At 37.9% G+C, this 19,552-nt stretch overlaps 2 protein-coding genes across 2 annotated transcripts; both read left to right on the forward strand.

Moving 5' to 3' along the window:
* Positions 1-1,831: 1,831 nt before the first annotated feature.
* On the forward strand, positions 1,832-4,356 carry LOC142162895 (uncharacterized). Its single transcript, XM_075219945.1, has 3 exons — positions 1,832-2,341; positions 2,423-2,518; positions 2,593-4,356. The coding sequence occupies exons 1-3, from the start codon at positions 2,127-2,129 to the stop codon at positions 2,987-2,989; spliced, it is 708 nt and encodes a 235-aa protein (XP_075076046.1). The 5' UTR covers positions 1,832-2,126; the 3' UTR covers positions 2,990-4,356.
* Positions 4,357-14,099: 9,743 nt separating this feature from the next.
* Positions 14,100-17,660, forward strand: LOC142162896 (uncharacterized). The gene is made up of 3 exons (XM_075219951.1): positions 14,100-14,258; positions 14,511-14,599; positions 17,160-17,660. Exons 1-3 carry the CDS (start codon positions 14,192-14,194, stop codon positions 17,304-17,306), a joined length of 303 nt encoding a protein of 100 aa, XP_075076052.1. The 5' UTR covers positions 14,100-14,191; the 3' UTR covers positions 17,307-17,660.
* Positions 17,661-19,552: the final 1,892 nt, after the last annotated feature.

Here is a 19,552-nt window from a genome sequence, read left to right on the forward strand (position 1 = left end):
AATACCCTAGACTTTGGATTTATTCATAGAAGCAACTGCTTATTTGACAATAAGAGTATTAAGATATTCACAAGAGTTATAAGTTACGAAAATGATAAGAACATCAGTTAACATTCGAGGAAGAATGTTCCAAAGGGGGGAATGATGTTACACCCCACAATATTACGTCGATATTACGTTCAGCAGTATTATATTACGACAATGTTATGCTCTGCAGTAATATATTACGATGATGTTACCCTCTGCAGTAATATATTACGATGATGTTGCGTCTTGCAGTATTAGGTTACGACAGTGTTGTACCCAACAGTATTACATTACGGTGATGTTACGCTTCGCAGTAATAAGTTACAACGATATTGCACCCTGCAGTAATGTACGTTGAATTTGCCATAACGTAATTGACATCAGTCCAAGGAAAAGATTATTTGGGGATTATAAGGATTATAAGTGATAAGTAAATTCGTGAAGGTAAGAAGGTAAGTAATATCGAAGAAAATGAATTTTGTCGAAGTTTGGCATGTTAGAGTAAAATACGGCCCGAGTTAAAATACCCGATATTTATGGACTAGTGCCATACAAGATACTACATGGCCATGATAGTAAAGTGTATAAGGTATGTAGAAAGTGAGTAATATTTTAAGTAATTTGTGGTAATTTTTAAAGTATACGGGTAATAGATTAATTACCGGATAACGAAACATTACCCGGTTAACTAATAAGTGGATAAGATTAAATCCCTCTGCAACAAAACATGGCAGAAGGCCACTATTTGAGTAGGTGGCATTATTATCCTTTTCACTTATCAGAAAAGCCAATGTCTTGGCACATATTCCTGAATATCAAGTGATACTCTCATTAAGGTCTTCTGTTTATACTGAATTCAATATGCTATTTTGTTTGAAAATTGTAAAATGAAAGCACGTTTCTCTTCAAGATGAAGATAATAGCTGATTTTTCTAACTGTAGAAGTGAAATTTTACTATAGAAATTGTGGACAGGAAGGGCATAGGAGTAAATATTGTTCCGAAATTCGTGACAACACTTCATACTGTATTAGCAACGTAAGTTCTTTATATAGCAGATGAGTTCGTACAAAATTATACTGTATAATAACAACGGAATTTTGTGGTTCTAAATGAGTACGGTGCAATATTTTCCAAGAATATTATACGGAGTTTTCCCTACTCCAGGTATGTTAAGGCTATCTCTTATTTCTTTTGGCATGATCCTCACGATACGAACGAAACGTACAAATGCACAAATGTCATAAATGACTCTATTCATAGAAGTATTAGAGACATCTATGTTCTGGAATTTTCACGTGTCATAATATTTTATCATCTATTCATGGGTCTCAGAAAAAAATATGAAAGTTGAAAAGAGTTTACTTTATGATATTACTCAAAGGCGCTATACTGCAAAAGCGCCTTTGAGTATAACGCCACAATACCTGGCGCTATACATTAACGGTTCCGTTACTGTTAATGTATAGCGCCAGGTATAGCGCCAGGTATAACGCCACAATACCTGGCGCTATACATTAACGGTTCCGTTACTGTTAATGTATAGCGCCAGGTATTGTGGCGCTATAATAGATTTTCTTGGCCCCACCAATAATTTCGGACTTCAATAATTCAAAAGAGTATAATGCCAACGTTTTTGGCGCTATACATATAAAAAAAATTCGGCTAGCCATTTCCTATATAAAGAGGTTAGGATTGTATAGAAATTCATCCAAAAAAATTTGTTAACTCTTGTTAAAACGTTTATTGTTCTTAAATTCTCCAACAATTTTTCATTATGTCTGAAGAGCGTAGAATAAGAATTTCATTATATTGGGGGGTGAGGTTGTGATAGAGAATAATTCTGTGGGCTACAGTTTACCTGTTCAGTGTCATGTTAAATTGCCACTTACAATAGAGTACGATAAATTGATATCGTTATTATGCAAAAAACTGAGTGTGAGGAAACGTTCAGTTATAGTTAAAGTAACCGGAAGATATTCGTATTCCGTCACTTCGCAAGGGGTTGTTTTTTACTCGGAGTTTAACATCGACGATGATGAAACTTTGAGTGATTTTTTGAGGACTCCGGACGAATGTCGGGAATTTCTTGTAATCACAATGTTGGAGATGTACGTGAAGGTCGAAGACGTTCCCAAAAACGAGGTTGTGCGTAGCAGAGATAACCCTCAGTCATCGGGTGGTTATTCTGGAGCAGTTTTTGCCGGACAGGTTCCGGATGAAAGAGTTTGCATTGATTTAAACTTATCACTGGCGGCGAATGAGCAACGAGAAAATAATTTATACCCTGCTTTCCATAATTCACAAGACGAGTGGTAAGCTTTAATTTTTATTTGTGTTAATTATGTATATTTTTGGCGTACTTGAATTTGTATTAACGCTCATATATTTAATAGGGGGTACCGGCCGAATATGAATTTTACAAGTGGCCCATCCGGTACTCATCACCTAATTGAAAACGTCCATCATGGAATTTCATCACATTACGACTTGTAAGTGAAATGATATAAAACCATATGGATATCATTTATTAATTCAGTAGCTTATATTTTTGTTGGTTGTGCAGTGAAAACGAGCAAGTTGGACCACCTGTACTCACTCAGTTGACGAAAAATGACGTATTACATCGGGATCTGGCAGATGCACAGAGTGAGAAACAGAACAGTGATTACGATAACAATGTCGATGAATCCGGAGACGAGACACCCTTATTTCGTGAGGATGGTGATGAACAGGATGAGGAGGAAGGACCTGATTTGAAGAGAGACCCACCTAGACGAAGAGTGTACGAGTCCGAAGTGTCATTTCATTCAAGGGAGATTCCTTACATTGATAACTTGCCAACCGTGCCGGATGTGGAAGCTCTCACAAGGGATTTTGATGAAATCCGGACAGCAATGTGGGATGAGTCTAGACCAACGGTGCTTGCAAAGGGAATGCTTTTTTTGATAAAGTACGCTTAAGCAGGGCTTGTAAAATGCACAACATAAAAGAGTCGTGAGATGCATGTATGAGAGTCAAGTCTGATGGTATACAAGGTTGTTTGCCGCATGTGGTTTTGGCCATGTAATTGGATGTTGCGTGCGACCAAGAAGAAGACAGGTATGTGGAAAGTGGGTAAATATATTCCCACCCACACATGCGAAATGGACACATTCAACGGTAATCACTTCAACTTGGATATTGACTTGATATCTCTTGTACTTATTCCGTACCTCGAAGCATCCATAAGGTATACAATCAAAGAGTGCATTACATCAGTCCACCAGGAATATGGCCATACCATTACGAAAAGAAAGGCATTTCTCGGGCGCAAACAAGCATTTGAAATTATCTATGGTAATTGGGATAAGTCATTTGCATTTCTGCCAAAGTGCATGGCCGCATTGTAGCACTTTAACCCCGGGACAGTTGTTGAATGGAAGCTTGAGCAGAGTCCGAGAACACCAGAATACATATTCAATTATGTGTTCTGGGCGTTTAAGTTAGTAATTGATGGTTTTTTGCATTGCCGGCCCGTAATATCCATAGACGGAACTCATGTCTATGGAAAGTACGATATCAAGCTATTGATAGCCGTGACAGTGAATGCTAATGGACAGATATTTCCTCTAGCTTTTGCTGTTTGTGCCAATGAAAGCACAGAGATGTGGACGATGTTTTTGAACCACCTGAAAGAGCACGTTGTCAAACAACGTTCAAGTATTTGTCTAATATCTGATCGGCACGGTGGTATATTAAGTTCTGTGGAGAACTTGCCTGCATGGCAAGAACCTTATGCATACCACCGTTACTGTGTGAGGCACTTTAAGGCCAATTTCCAGAAGGCACATCCCAACAAGGATCTACATGATTTGATGTGGATGGCAGCAACAGACCACCAACAGCATAAATTCCGGAGGCATGTGGATTCTATCAGGCAAGAAGACGAGGCAGCCTATCGTTGGTTAATGCGACATGACCCTGAAAAGTGGATGTTGCATGCGGATGGTGGCAGACGATGGAGAATTCTTACTACAAACGTGTCAGAGTCCTTCAACAGGTTATTAAAGTCAGCAAGAGGATTGCCCGTCACAGCCATGGTGCGGATGAAGGAGAAACTGAAAGAGGTAGAAGAAGAAAAAGAACAACTGCAAGAACGATTTAAGTGGTTGGAGCGAAAAATAAATGGCAACAGGGGCTAAACAGGCCATGTATGTGTTTAGTGTATTTTTCATATTTCATGTATTTTGATTGTGTTGGCCTGCTATATTTGTGTTTGTGCTGTAGTAATGTTTTCCTTGTTTGTTGTACTAAATTTTATTTTAATTGAAGTAGAAGTTAAGTTTAACTGTTTGTGTTGTTCTACATTTTATTTTATGAAACTATCAAACGAATGGAGAACTAAAAAAAGTAATGAGCATATTCGATTAAATATTGTTGTTAATTTATACAAAAATATTGTCTGGGCAATGTCAATGTGTCTCGCATCCAGTGTGTCTCAATGCAGCCGTTGGCCTGAGGCGCATCCCCTCTCGCCCGGGTACGCTATCAGGATCATCATCATCAAGTCGTCTCCTTATAGCTGGATGCTGCGCAGGATGACATGTATCCGTGGTGTTGTCAGCTCCAGTAGAAGGCTACATAATAATATGAAACTTAGTATAGGAAAATACATAACAATTCACAACATTTTATATTGTCTTACCATCATCATGTCTGGATCCTGAATATAGTCATTTGTCGCAGCATCGCATGAACCCTTAAAAAAGAAATTAATAAAGTTAAAGAAAATAAATAAGTTACAGTTAAAATAAATTCAAATTCAATACTAATAAATTCATACCTGCACATGTGATGTGGAGCCATAACTCAGTCGGCGCCCACTATAAAAATCTCGGGTCGGTCGATCCTCAACAGTGGTGGACGGGCCTGGGAAGGATATCCACTCCTTGAATATCCGAGCCCGTGATCAATAATTGACCCAATGGGGTCACCTGCGATGGCATTGGAGTGGTAAATTCCAAGGCCGTAAGACGACATGTCCGTCTCATGCATGCCACCTGCCATATCAGCAGCAACATCAGCAGGAGCCTCAACGCCCCCTTGCTGGGGACCACCTCCTCTCCGCCCACGACCACGTCGTCCGGCACCACCTGCACGTCGGGCACCACCAGCTCGTGGGATACCACGACCTCGATGGTACTGCGTTGGGTCCATATAATCAGCCTCGTGTGCCAAACGCTGATCCGATTGGGTTCGCTGCAGTGTCTGGGCAGCCACATCCATGAATCGACGACTATACTCCTGCATGGCCACAGGATCGTGGACATAACTCTGCATCTGCTGCCCCATATGATAGACAGTATGCAATCCAATCGCCTGCACAAAGTAAAAAATATAAACTACATATTTGACACTAAATTACAGGTATATAATTAATAATAACAGAAAACATACCAGGGCCTCGTGTCTCCCGGCGTATGGGACGTACCGACCGTGTGCCTGATGAACTGGGTTCCCGATAAAAAGTCGGGAAATAGTGCGGTACCATGCCATATAACGTTGAATAGGAAAGTGCTGCGGAGGTGGGATCAAGTCCTCTCACCTGTCCCAAGTACCCAGCTGCTCGTTAAGCCATGCCATAAATGTGTCGTCCGCCCTGGACCGATCATCCCTCTCATAATGTAAAGCATGCCATGCAGGCAGAGTCGGTATAGGCTGCGACAGGCCAAACTGGCGAAATACCCGCTCGGAGGCATGATGCTCGACAATATCGAGGCATATGAGCAGGACAGAAGCTCGCCAAATATGTCGGCCGAACGTGCAATACGCTGGCAGGGTACCTATCACCTCATCGCTATACGGCGTCCAGATGAACTATCAAATAAGAACACAAAAAGTTAGTATGCGCAGCACTAAGTTAATCTATAACAGGTAAGTTTAGTTAGATATTCACCTGTGCGTCATCCAGCAGATCCAACACATCCCTGCAGAGGGGGAGATTATGATGGGCATCATACTCTCGTGCAAGAGTACGACGCATAACCCACCTACAGGCTAGAGGGAGTTGCGGAATTTCTACATTAGCCGGTAGCTGTGGTAGAGGTGGCTGAAACTGCAGAAATCGCTCCCAGGCCCAAACCTAACATACAAAGTTGACGTAAATTATAAGATTAACTATAACTAAGTAGAATTGTAACTAATGGACATATTATTTAAATATATTGTCACCTGTAGAAGCGGCAGAAAGCCACAAACGTCTCTCTGTGTGCCGATGCAAGCCCGACACATCTGCCTGTACAGGTATGAGATGACAACACCACCCCAGCTGTAGATGGATGTATCCTCGAACCGGGTAATATGATGCAAAAAACGGAGGCTCACTAGGTTCCCCGAAGTGTTCGGGAACAAGACCCCCCCAAATAGAAAGAGCAACAGCAGCCTCGTATATCGCTGTACATCCACCTCCGCTGACTCGTCGGTGATAGTATGGTGGATCTGCACCAGGTGGTCTCTAATGGGGACCAACTGTATACGACTGGACCCAGACGCTACCTCCTCGTCCTCCGGCATGAAACCCGTGAGCATGTGCAGCATATCCCAATATGCCTGCCGCGAATAATATCTCATGGTCGCAGACAGTAAAACTGGCAAGCCATCAGCGGACAGGCCATATAAAATCTCAGCGTCCTGTAGTGTGATGGTGGCCTCGCCGATTGGCAAATGGAAAGTGTGCGTCTCCGGTCGCCAGCGCTCAATCAAGGCCGTGATCAAAGCATAGTCGAGTTGTATCCGGCCAATCCTAATAATCCTATATAATCCCATTTCCTCCAGGTAATGGACCACGCGGGGATGTAGAACGCGGGGAGGACTCAAAAACTCCCACAATAGATCCACTCTCCTAGCCCGGAAAGTCTGCGTAAGCAACTGTCCGTCCCATATATACTCGGATCTATGCTGGGGCTGTAGGGCTAATAGATCCAACGTCCGAGGGCCGGGATGTATAGTCGCGTCCATGTCGTCAACTGTAAACTATCATTAATAATTATGTGTTTTTTATTATAATTTAAATTCATATTTTTTAATAACTTAATTGTACAAATTATATATATATATATATATATATATATATATATATGTGTTTTTATTATAATTTAAATTATTATTTTTTAATAACTTAATTGTACAAATTATATATATATATATATATATATATATATATATATATATATATATATATATATATATGTGTGTGTGTGTGTGTGTGTGTGTGTGTGTGTGTGTGTGTGTGTGTGTTTATTATAATTTAAATTATTATTTTTTAATAACTTAATTGTACAAATTATATATATATATATATATATATATATATATATATATATATATATATGTGTTTTTATTATAATTTAAATTCATATTTTTTAATAACTTAATTGTACAAATTACTAATTATGTATGTTGATACAATTATTAACTTAATTGTACAAAGTTTGCATTTTCAAATACCAGTATAAGATACTTAAACAAAAAGAATTCTAAGCTAAAATACTACACATTACTACGCTACAAGACTCTAAATTTTACTACGCTATAAGGGTCTACGTTTTACTATGCTAAAAAGGTCTAGATTTTACTACGCTAAAAAATAATCTAAACTAAGCATAAACAACAAATAAATTTAATTGCAAATAAAATATAAAACGGAATAAAAAAACATATATATAAATCAGGATATTAACAGACAAATTTATTTTACTAATTTATATTTTATTAGAAAACACTAATATTAAATTCGGATAAATTTAACATGCTAGTTTCGAAAAAAAAACACAAACCGAAATAAAACACATACAAATCAAATAATATACATTATTATAAATGTTTCAACTTAAAATAAATCGAAATACCTCGATTTAGAATTTTGGCAAAGCAAAAAGATTGAAATTTTGACTCCGGAATGCGCTATGTATAGCGCCAGGTATTGTGACGCTATACCTGACCATGTTAGCTTATACAGTATAGCGCCACAATACCTGGCGCTATACATTAACGGTTCCGTTACTGTTGCTGTATAGCGCTAGGTATTGTGACGCTATATATAAAAATGTAACTTTTTTTTACCACCTATTTGTGTAGTTTGAATAAAAAAAAGCCACATTTTGGTTCCGGACTCAATAACTAGGAGAGGTAAATAAATCCTCTTTGTTCCTGTTACTTTAAAAGGGTCTTCCACAACATGATTGATAGTCAGTTAAGTATATTATATGGAACTCAACCTACTCGGGCAACAATTTTAAAAAGAAAGAACTTTGAAAAAGTAATAAGTTTTGTTATGATTATACTGTGTTGCGTTAATAGTGTAGTAAAGTTGTATAACTTCAATTTCAGTATGTCAAATGTTGTTTCTTTTCAAGTATAAAAATGGATACATGCTCAAGTCTTTTCTATTATGGATGGTACATTGTATGGAAGGTTCTTTACTTTATAAATGGTTCAAAATTGAATGTTACATTGCTTTCTTTATCCTACTTACTTACTGTCTATATCCACAATGTCAAGAATGGAATTCTCCCCTCTAACTCTCCTTTATTTCTTTTCTGTTTTGCATAAACATATGGGAGCCGCTCTTGAGTCTCGCGTTGAGACTTGGTGCTGCCGCTAGACCCGGAAACCTGCATTTCACTCTTTCATCCAAATTTCTCCTCCTCCCTTCAAGGACCATTTGGGCAGAAGCTAAGAGAGAGGCGAGGGGGAAGTAGTAGCAGAATACCCTGCTATAGTTTTCTTTTAATTAATTCTTATGACATATGTTTGCTTTGATTTTATTTGAAGTATTTAATTCTTGGTTCTCACATATAGATGAAACTTACTCTTTATAATTAGAGTCATAGTAGATCTTACCTCCAGTTACCAATTAACCTTAAAATACATTACTTATAGGTACTTAAATTAGTCATTTTTTATCTTCGTCAGTAAGGTCTTAGAGGTAATATTTTTTTTGAAAGCCTAATTTGGTAGAATCTACCTTGTTGCGGCATAACACGTTAAAATCCAAAATGTTTTGAAGCAACTATAAGACGTCGTTTATATTGCGATTAATAATCTTTTGTTTCCAACTATGTTAAACCTGGACATGAAGTGACTAACTTTCATCAGCCAACTTTTACTTTTAGTCCACGACAAAAGAATATATTTTAACATTCATTAGCTTTTCAAGTTAAGTATGCATTTGCCAAGTATTCTTATACGCATTCACTTACACTTAGCCTTAATTAAAATTAAGTCCGGTCGGTTAATCATTTAATATGGATTTTAAAGGGTGCCTTAAAAACCTTCCCTTTAGATTTATTGAGCCTTTATGTAGAATCTTTAGGTTAAGTAGACCATAAACAGAGTTTAACTTTAATCAACATTAGGTGTCCTAATTCACCACAATTAATTAGGTGGCGATTCATTAACTTTAATCAAATTCTGAATTACCTATATGTTGTATTTTATTTTAACCAGTTTTAAATGGGGTATAACACCGTACCCTTAAATAAAACTTCTCGCGCTTGCTTTAAATAATTTACGACTTGCGGGGATAGTTGGTTCAGGATTTGGAAGAGTTTGGACTGAAGTATGCTCATTTGATTCCTTAAGATTTTCTTAAAAGGCTAAGTTTGACTTTGGTCAATATTTTGAACAAACGGACTCGGATTCATGATTTGAAAATATGAGACCTGGGCATATGCTTGGAATCGAATTCCGAGGTCCCTAGACCGGGTAATCAATTTTTATTAGAAATTGTTAATCTGAAGTTTTAAGGATTTAAAGAAACTAATTAATGATTGATTCCATGGGTATCGGGCTCGTATGTTGGTTCTGGAGCTCGGTACATGTTCGATATAACATTTAACACTTGCCCGCAAAATTTGATGTCAATCCGAGTAGTTTAAGTGGGTTTCGGCTCGTTAGAGGAAAATTAAGACCTTGAAGTTCATAAGTTTGATTCATTTGGTTTTAGGAGGTGATTCTTAGATTTAGCGTTGTTTCAGGCATTCCGAAGGTTCGAGTAGGTCCATCTCGTGGTTTCAGACTTGTCAGAATGTTCGGGCAGGCCCCCGAGCCCCGAGCGTCAATCGGACGAGGGTCAAGTGAAGTTGGAAATGTTGAGAAGTGCTGAATCATCTGCTTCTGTCATAACCACACCTGCAGTTGGTCGACCGCATGAGCAGTCCGCCTATCGCAGATGTGGCCATGGTAGGAGAGGTCCACACCCGCAGAAGCGGTTTCCAGACTGCAGAAGCGGTCGCAACCCGCTTGGCTGGTTCCGCAGATGCGCTCAATTTCTCGCAGAAGCGGGACCGCATATGCGGAAATCGCTGAAGCAGTGAGCTTCATTTAATACGGGCTCTAAGTCATTTTTGACACTTTTCACTCCTCCATTGGCGATTTTGGGAGCTTTTGAGAGAAGACTTCTACCTAGCATCTTGAGGTAAGCTTATCCCACCTGTTCCTAGTTTAATACTTGCGTCTAAGGTAGATTAAATACTAGGATTAAGGTAAAATCATGGGGTTAGAGTAAAACTGAGGGTTTTGACAAAAATTAGATTTAACCACGAAATTTGTTACAGAATGAATTAGAAATCATATATTATTGATCCTTAGGTTATAGAGAACAACTTCCTTCGAAAAATTTTGGAATCCGGACACGTGAGCCCAGGGTCGGATTTTAGGAAACTTGTGGTAAAGGTTGGGAAATTGCTTAAATAGCTAGATACGATCTTGTGAGCTTATATTGATTAGTTCCTACCTCATTTAACTAGTTTTGGATCGCTCGACTCCGAATTGAGGGTTTGAGCTTGTTCTTGGTATTGGAAGTGCACTTTGGAGCGAGGTGAGTCTCCTATCTAACCTCATAAGAGGGAATTGTCCCCCTAGGTGTAATAATTAAATAATTTGCCACTAAATACGGGGGCTACGTACGCATTTGGTAACGAGAGTCTGTGCGTAGCTACTATTATGCTTAAGTACGAGTAGTTTAGGACCCTAAAACATGTTTTATGTGATGTTCTTGTGACTCTATGATAAATCTAAGATTTGCCTAAATCATGTTGAATATGATAAGCAGATCTAATAAGTGGAACACTACTTTCTTGCCCTTTTTAAAGAGAAGTTGATAAATTATGAGTACTTACTCTCCTGATGTCTATTCTTGTCTACCTGTTGTTGTGATTAAATACAATTGACCGCGTCGCATGTATGATTCGCGAGCGGGGTAATAAATGCATCTATGGTTTGCGTCGTTTGACCCTCCAGCAGTGCACACTTTATTTTTATGTTGGATCGGGCCGTACGACCTCGACACTACTTGCGCATGATTATTGATTAGTATTTTGCTGTGGACGGAACTTGATTATATGCCTTGAAATGTAAATGGCTAACTGTGATATCACCTATGAAAGAACTTGTTGCTTCATGCTATAGATTGTTAATTATAGTGTCATCCATGCGTAGTATATCACTTACCATGTTATTTGACCCTAGTAAGTGTCATGTCGACCTCTCGTCTCTACTTTTTCGAGATTAGACAGGATACTTACTGGGTACATATTGTTTATGTACTCATACTACACTTTTGTACTTAATTGTACAGAATCTGAGGCAAGTATATCTGGCTATCAGACTGGTGCGTGCCCCTGATTCATAGACCGAGACTTTCACGGTGAGCTGCTCCCTTCCTGTACCGTTCAGCAGCTTGATGGAGTCTTCCTTTACTTTTGCTGTCTATTCTATCTCGGACAGTAGGATAGTTTTATTCTTTTGTATATTCTACTAGTTGCCCACTACTTGTGACACTAGATCTTGGCACACACATTAGTAGACAATTATTTTGGGGTTGTACAATTACTTTTGGCACATTACTAATCATTTCTGGTTTTAACTTTAACTTAAGGAAATGCTACACTTAATTTTTTTGGTGAAAGTAAAAATGAGAACTTAATTATGTTTTCGCGTTGACTTGCCTGACAATGGTGTTGAGCGCCATCACGATCTATTATGGAAATGGGTCGTGATATACTTCTCCTCCAATTGCTCCAAAAATGATATTTCTTATGTATCAAATCAATTAGCTATCAAAAGCACTAGCACCTTTGGTAAATATTTGGGATTCCCTATACACAATCACTGCCCTAAAACAAAGGATTTCTACTACATCTTGGATAATTTGCGTTACAAGCTAAACAACTGGAAAACCAATTGTTTAAACATTACTGGATGTACCACACTTGCTATATCCACCCTAGCCAACATCCCTAATTATATAATGCAAATTACGCTTTTACTTAGCAAAATTCTTCAAACTATTGATAGAATTATTAAGAACTTTATTTGGGAAATCACAGATAGCAAAAACAATTGTGTCTCATCAATTGGGACACTGTGACAAAGGACAAATCCAATGGAGGGTTATGAGTCAATAAAGCCTGTTCCAAAAATAAAATATTACTAGCAAGTCTTGCTTTGAGATTATTAAACTACCCCCATTCCCCCTGGGCCAACCTCCTTATAACTAAGTACATAAACAACTCTCCTAAGAACACTTCTTTTAGCTGGAAAAGTTTTAAGATTGGTTAGGAGTTGCTCTAAAGGTACGACTTGGATAATTGGTCACAACTCCTTTCTTGATATATGGAACTCTAGATGGATTCCAAATGGTCAAGCACTCCGCCAACTTCTAGTAGGTCCTCTTGTCACACCTAAAGATCTCCATCACAATAACAATTAGATCTTTAATAAAATTTCTTTTGAATTACCAGCAACAATATCTGACAGAATTTATTCTATTATTATTCCTTCTAGTGGCCTCGTAGATAGAATTTACTGGGGAGAAACCGCTAGTGGCCTCTTCACTACAAAGTCTTGCTATAAACTCATCACTAATTGTAGTGATCATAAGATAGAAAAAAACTTTGATTGAATTTGGTCCCTTAATTGTCCTAATAAAATAAAATTCTTTTATGGCTTTGCTACCATGAGAGAATTCCGTCTAGAAAATATTTACAATACATTGACATCAATATAGACCCAACTTGCACATGTTGTCGCAAAGAAGAAGAAAATATCGAACACATTTTTCTTCATTGTACTTTGGCAAATTTTTTTTGGCACTCACTACTAACTCAACCACCTCTTTTATCCCTACATAACCTTAATGAGGACTGGTTAATCTACATAAAAAACATGAATCCCCTTATATTTAATCTACCTACAATGCCCAACACTCTAAACTGGGAAGACTTCTTTATCATTTGGAACCTTTGGCTAATTAGAAATAGTAATAACATCAATACTACCACTCATCCTTTATCACCTTCAATAACAGTAAAACATGCACTAGAATAAAGCTCTTCACTCAAAAGGAACACCACACTTTGAGAAAAATTCCCCTACATATTACATGACATGCACCCCAATAGGATGGTTCAAACTCAATGTTGATGGTGCCTTTAGAAGTGCTACTCCAATCTCAGGGATATGCAGACTCATTAGAGATGCTGATTCAAATTGGACTTTTGGATTCATAAAATCAGTCCATGCAAATTGTCCCATTTATGTAGAGCTTCAAGCAATCCACCAAGGATTAATCCTTGCAGAACAAAACAACCTCACTCCACTAGAAATGGAGACAAACTCACCAGATGTTATACGTTACCTCAAAAAAGAATTTATGATTTAATTATATTATTTTTGACTGCAGATGGCTAATGGTCAAAATGGGGCAAGTGGTTCTCAGGCATAGTTGCAGGGAAGGAAATGCAACGGCCCATCAAATAGCAAAGGAAGGATCAAGACAATCTACTTTAAATAAACTTTTGTGTTTTAATAAACCAATATTGATCCATCAATGGCATCTGTGGTAGCGCCATCAGGGTTTGTAATAGTACTGTACTACCTTAGTTCTCTTTAAATTAAAATATTCTTATTCTCAAAAAAAAAAAAACATTTTGCCATATACATGCCACGTCATAAAATTTTAATAAGAAAATCCACCAGATCATATTCCACATTTAAAACATAAACAATTAAACAATATTTAAATTAACAAAATAAATTTTAAAAAATAAACGATTCCAACCCAAATTGACAACCACTTAGCCTTTGTTCATATTTCCTCTCGATCGACTGCTACTTTGCCTATGCTGATCAGTGATGGAAAGGAGCTAGACTTTGCTTCTTCCTTCCTTTCGCAACGTCGTTCTACCGGTAAGTTTCTGTATTTGCTCGTTAGAGATTATTTACTTTTAGGGTTTTCCTATTTAATGTAATCATGAAATGTAAAAGGTAATTAAGGAACTATGTGTTGATTGTCCTTATAATAAGTTGTCTTTCTCCATATGTAAACAAAGAAATAAATAAATCAATTGGAGTATATTTTGGAATGCTTAATGAAGTGCTTCTTTTGGAGTTAATTTTGACTTGCTAATCCTCTCTTGTATGATTTCTTTTTCTGTTCAGATCTCTCTCGTTTGGTAAATCATGGACTCATTGTCAGTGGCAAAACATATGCCCTAAAAGGTTTTATATTTGACAGCTTAAAAATCCAGGTATTACCTTGTTACTGATGTTCTTCTACTTTTCTATGGTTCAGAAAATATTTTTTTTTGAAAATAAAATGCTTTAATGTAGTATATGAGATGTAAATGGTTCATATAGAAAGGTCATACCGAAGTACCAGAATGGACTTCTTCTAAAATTAGAGCTATTTGAGGAGTGTTTGAAAAAGTTTTTATAGTAGAAAGTCATCAATGATAATAGTGGCAAACTAAGTTAGAACATGGGATAGAGAGGATAGAGGGAGTAAACGTATCCATACAGGTTTTAATAGTACATTAACTCAAATTGAAAGCTTGCACACAGTATTAAAGGATAAAAATAAAGTTACACGAAAAATGCAGAGATCTTTCACTCTGTTTGTTTTTTATGCGAAGTATTTGGTAGTAAGTTTAATACTGTCTGATATGTCAAAATTATAATTCATAAGTCATGCCGACCCTTAGCAGCCTAGTCCTAGGAATGGCCATAACTTTCTCCCCTTGCCTGAAGTTCTTGCGCAAGAAATTATAGGCATAGTTGACAACAAATTTCTTCAAGAATGAAGAATCTTGTTTAGTGACCACCTCTGCTTCTCCCAGGAGATAGAACACTCCTCGCTCCTTTGCTTTTTCCACAAACTGCATCACTTCTACTTCTTCCAAACTTGGTGAGACCATTTGTATTCTATTTGATGAATGATTTGACTGAGCTGCTGAAGTGTTCATTGATCGAATCGAACCAGCTGATGAAACTCTAGAATCTACTTGTTGCTCCAGTTCTTCCTCCGTGTAGACCCGAGGTGAATTTCCAGCCACTAGTTGGCCAGATACTGCAGGTTCAATTTCTCTATCTGCAACTTGATCAGCATGTGCTGCAAGAATATAGTATTCATCTCGAATGAACTCTTTCAAATGTTCCACCAATTGGTTTTCAAATTCCTCTGGTTTCCCAAGTTGATCATTGTACCCTAACCTAACTACACATCGGAACACCTTGTATTCTCTAGGCTGAACATGTCTGAACAAGAACTGTTCCTCCAGTGCTACTTTGTTTATAGGAATGGATTTAATTGACACCAGAACTATAATAGAATGGACCGACGGAATATTGGAGACAAAGTGGGGAAATATTGGTGGAATCCCCTGTACTAATTCAGAGTAGAGTAGTCCTATTCCAGGTACTCTTTTGATGTCTGGATTTTTGGCTAAGTCCCTAATGTAGTTGTCACACCTCCTTTTTGCACGCCCGCCCCGGAGGGTAAAATGTGTGAGGGAGTTTTTTCAATTTAAGTGACAATATTCGAAATGAGATTATTTATTTGATTCAGAGTCGCCACTTGGGAAAGGTTTGACTTTTGGTGTCCCAAGTCACCGGTTTATCTTGAATCCCAAATCGAGGAAATTTTCGACTTTTCCAAATGAAGTCTGCGAACTAGAAATTCTAAGTAAGGAATTCTGTTAACCCGAGGGAAGGTGTTAGGCACCCTCGAATCCCGTGGTTCTAGCACGGTCGCTTAAATTGTTATAATGGCTAAATATCTGATTTAAATACATGTTGTGACTTATGTGCTTTTATTAAGTTTAAACCGCTTTTATTATCATTTATTTTTATAGAATTGCAACGTCGTGAAAATGTATCTCGAGCCACGTCGCAATCAATGCACCCGTAGTTGTTAACACATTTCGACTCCGTTGAGATTTGGATTCGGGTCACATCAATGTGCACCCGAGTTTAAGAATGTAATTTAATTGAGCCGCGCCTAAAGAGTCTAAATTCGTTATTATTTTTGGGGAAGGCCATGAAATTCAGTAAACGACCTGTCCTGAATTCTAAATATTTATTATGGTTAGTTATTGAGGGCCCCGCAATTTGCATTTTTATTTGACGAGGCTCGTCTCGATTTTATTTAAGAGGATAAACCTATAGCGACTACATTTCTATTGTGTTCGTCTCTAATAAAATGAAAGAAAGAGGATTACGTGCTAATTACATGCTTGACCAGCTTCGGATCCTTATTTGATTATCTGATTTTATGAGGCGTGAATTGTTTTGTGCCTTATTTCATGGATGAACATGTTGTTAAATTGTCAGGGGAAATTAATATACAAGATTAATAGAACTGCTAAAAGTTTATGATAAATGTTCTTCAGATTCGAGTTCGAAACTCGCCTATTTAAACCAGGTCAGTGGAATTAACTTATCGGAAACTATTACTAATAGAGTTTGAACAGGATCATGTGAACTACCTACAACGATTCAATAAAACTACATCATATCTGGCAAGATTAAGGCATTCTGTTCTATGCATGCAGAATATTAGTTGAAAGATTGCCTAATTATCTGTGTGCCAAAACACTCATACATTCCTTATCAGACAACCCATTAAGCAAACGAAATCACAATTTAGGACGAACTAAGCTGCGATTAAGTACAAGGCTACCTAATGTGTTTCTTTATTGGATTACAAACTAAATGAATTACACAAATCTAATTCGTAAAAACTGTAACTGCAGCAAACGAATGATTAAACTCCTGCATATCTTTGATTTCATGTTTTCATTGTTACATCAGATGCAAAGTCTTAGTATGTACCTGGATGTTTGGATACAACAGAAGAAGCAAGGGGTCAGTAGAGCAATAGAAGCAATACCAAACGCAGTAGTAACAGCAGGTACAAATAGGACAGCTCCCAGTGCAAGATACAGTAAGAGCCGATGAAAAAATGGCAGAAAGACAACAGCAAACAATGCAGTAGGAACAAAACTCCAAGGCAGACCAAATCCAGGAGAAACAAACAATGTGAATCAACCAATGAACTCAGCTGATACTTGAAAGAAAACAAAGTTGATTGAACAGGCTGAACAAACTGAGAATCACACAAACAAGGAAGAAACAGTTGCTGATTTTCTGTATATTTTCCTCTCGAATGTGTATCTGTATAAGCCCCTCTATTTTCTCTCACTATCTCTTTTCTCTTCAAAATCCAGTGCCAATTTTCAGTTTTGAAATTTTACTTGAGTTGTCAAGAAGAATTCTTTCCAGTTTTCTGTTTTTCAGAACTCAGCTCTCAAATATTCCGTATGAGTTTTCTATCTGTATCTTTTTTATTATTAATATCCTTTTTTTTGTTTTTTTACTGAAGTTTTTTCTCCCTTTTATACACCTAAAATCAGCCCTTTAACAGCCTGTTAGACAATCAGAACACCCCTCCCATGTGCTATCCTCTTTTCAGTTTCCACTCAAACATTTAAGTATAAAAACCTTCCCATCATATTCCAGACAGTACCCTTTAATATTTAAACTAAACAGGCCATGGGCAGCAAGAATATAATCTGACAGCATGTGCTGTCAAACTATTTTAATCAAAAAGGGGCCTTTATGCACATGTTGTGCCCCAATGCCCATGCCCTCCAATTCAGACCTTAACTAACAATCCAACCCTTTTATTTCTGATTCAAATTAACAATTATAAGCAGTTGAACTCAGTTTTTAATAGATTCAGGCCATGCTTAACAGAAGCAGGTCAATTTGTTATTGATCAGACAACTGAAACTAATTGACGACACATGTCGACTCGACTATATTAATCATAACATGTACAATCGTAGCCAAAAATCAGAAATCCAAGAGTATCACACAAGGGGTTCAGATTGCAATGTTAATACAGAAACGACCTTGGGAGCTAATTGAATGACCAATTACGAATTCAATTGAATATACAGTTTACACACACACATTATGAAGAAAGACTTGACCTAATACAAAGGTCCGGACAAGGTGGACAATAGCAGTTCAAAAACACAAACTAAAACAAGGCGTTTGGCCATACGGACAGACCTTTAACAACACACAAACACACGAACTGAAATAAAGAAAAGAGAATTAACTTACCTTAAAGCTTTGAAAGAAAAAATCAGAAAAATCCACTTGTGTTTTGAACAGATCCTCCTCAAGGTTGAACGGACTTTAATCGAAGTGTTTCTCAAATGAGAAACACTTCGATTAAGGTTCATTAGACCCTAATCTCTTGGCTTGAACAGACACGGACCAGGCTTGGGGTTTCTTGGGTTCGTAGATGGTAGATTTGGGACTTGGGTTTCCTTGGTTAGATTCGGACCAAACCAGGCATGGTTTGGTCACGAGGGAGGTCCGGGGACTATCTGGTATGAAACTGGGGTGCATCGGTGTGGATCGAGTTTTGCTCGAATCTTCAAATGAAGATTCGAGAACCTAAGGGATGATTCGAACTAAATGGTCAACAGATCCATGTTCAGAGGGGTGAGGCGGTCCTATGGTGTTAAGGTGGAGGTCACCGGCGTTTATGCCGCCGGGATTAATGGCGAGGAATAAGGGGGCGGCTAGGGTTTCGTGGGGAAGGGGATGAGGACGAAGGCGGGGTCTTGGATAGGGGGGCAGGGTATGGTAGGAGGCTTAAATATGGAATGGGTGGGCTGATCTCGGCCGTTGGATGAGGCACGATGAAGTGCTAGGATCCTTCAACTAACTGGAAACGGTGTCGTTTTAGACCTAAGGGGGTTGGGTCGGTCCGGGCGGAATGGATCGGGTTTGTTCATGGGTTAATAGGGAAGTGATCTTGGCCGTTGATCAATCTGAGATCAACGGCCTAGATCAGACTAGGTCACTACGACGTCGTTTGGACGCTCTGGGTGTCAGCTGTTGTGGACCGGGTTACACAGGGGTTTTGGGTTTGAGTTTGGGCCTCGAATTAAAATGAAATAGGCCCAAACTGATTTCAGCCCAATTTGCACTCTCTTTTTATTTTATTTTTTATTTTTAAAAACAAAACCTAAGTAAATCAAATTAAAATTACATAAACACTTAATACAATTATTTGCACACATATATTAAAATATTTAAAGCAGGTAAAATCAACAAAACAAAAATCACGGACAAAGATGCCTATTTATGATTTTTCTATTTAATAACCGGATTACGGTTCAAAC

Source organism: Nicotiana tabacum, chromosome 8 (assembly GCF_000715075.1).
Source record: "Nicotiana tabacum cultivar K326 chromosome 8, ASM71507v2, whole genome shotgun sequence".
NCBI lineage: Eukaryota > Viridiplantae > Streptophyta > Magnoliopsida > Solanales > Solanaceae > Nicotiana > Nicotiana tabacum.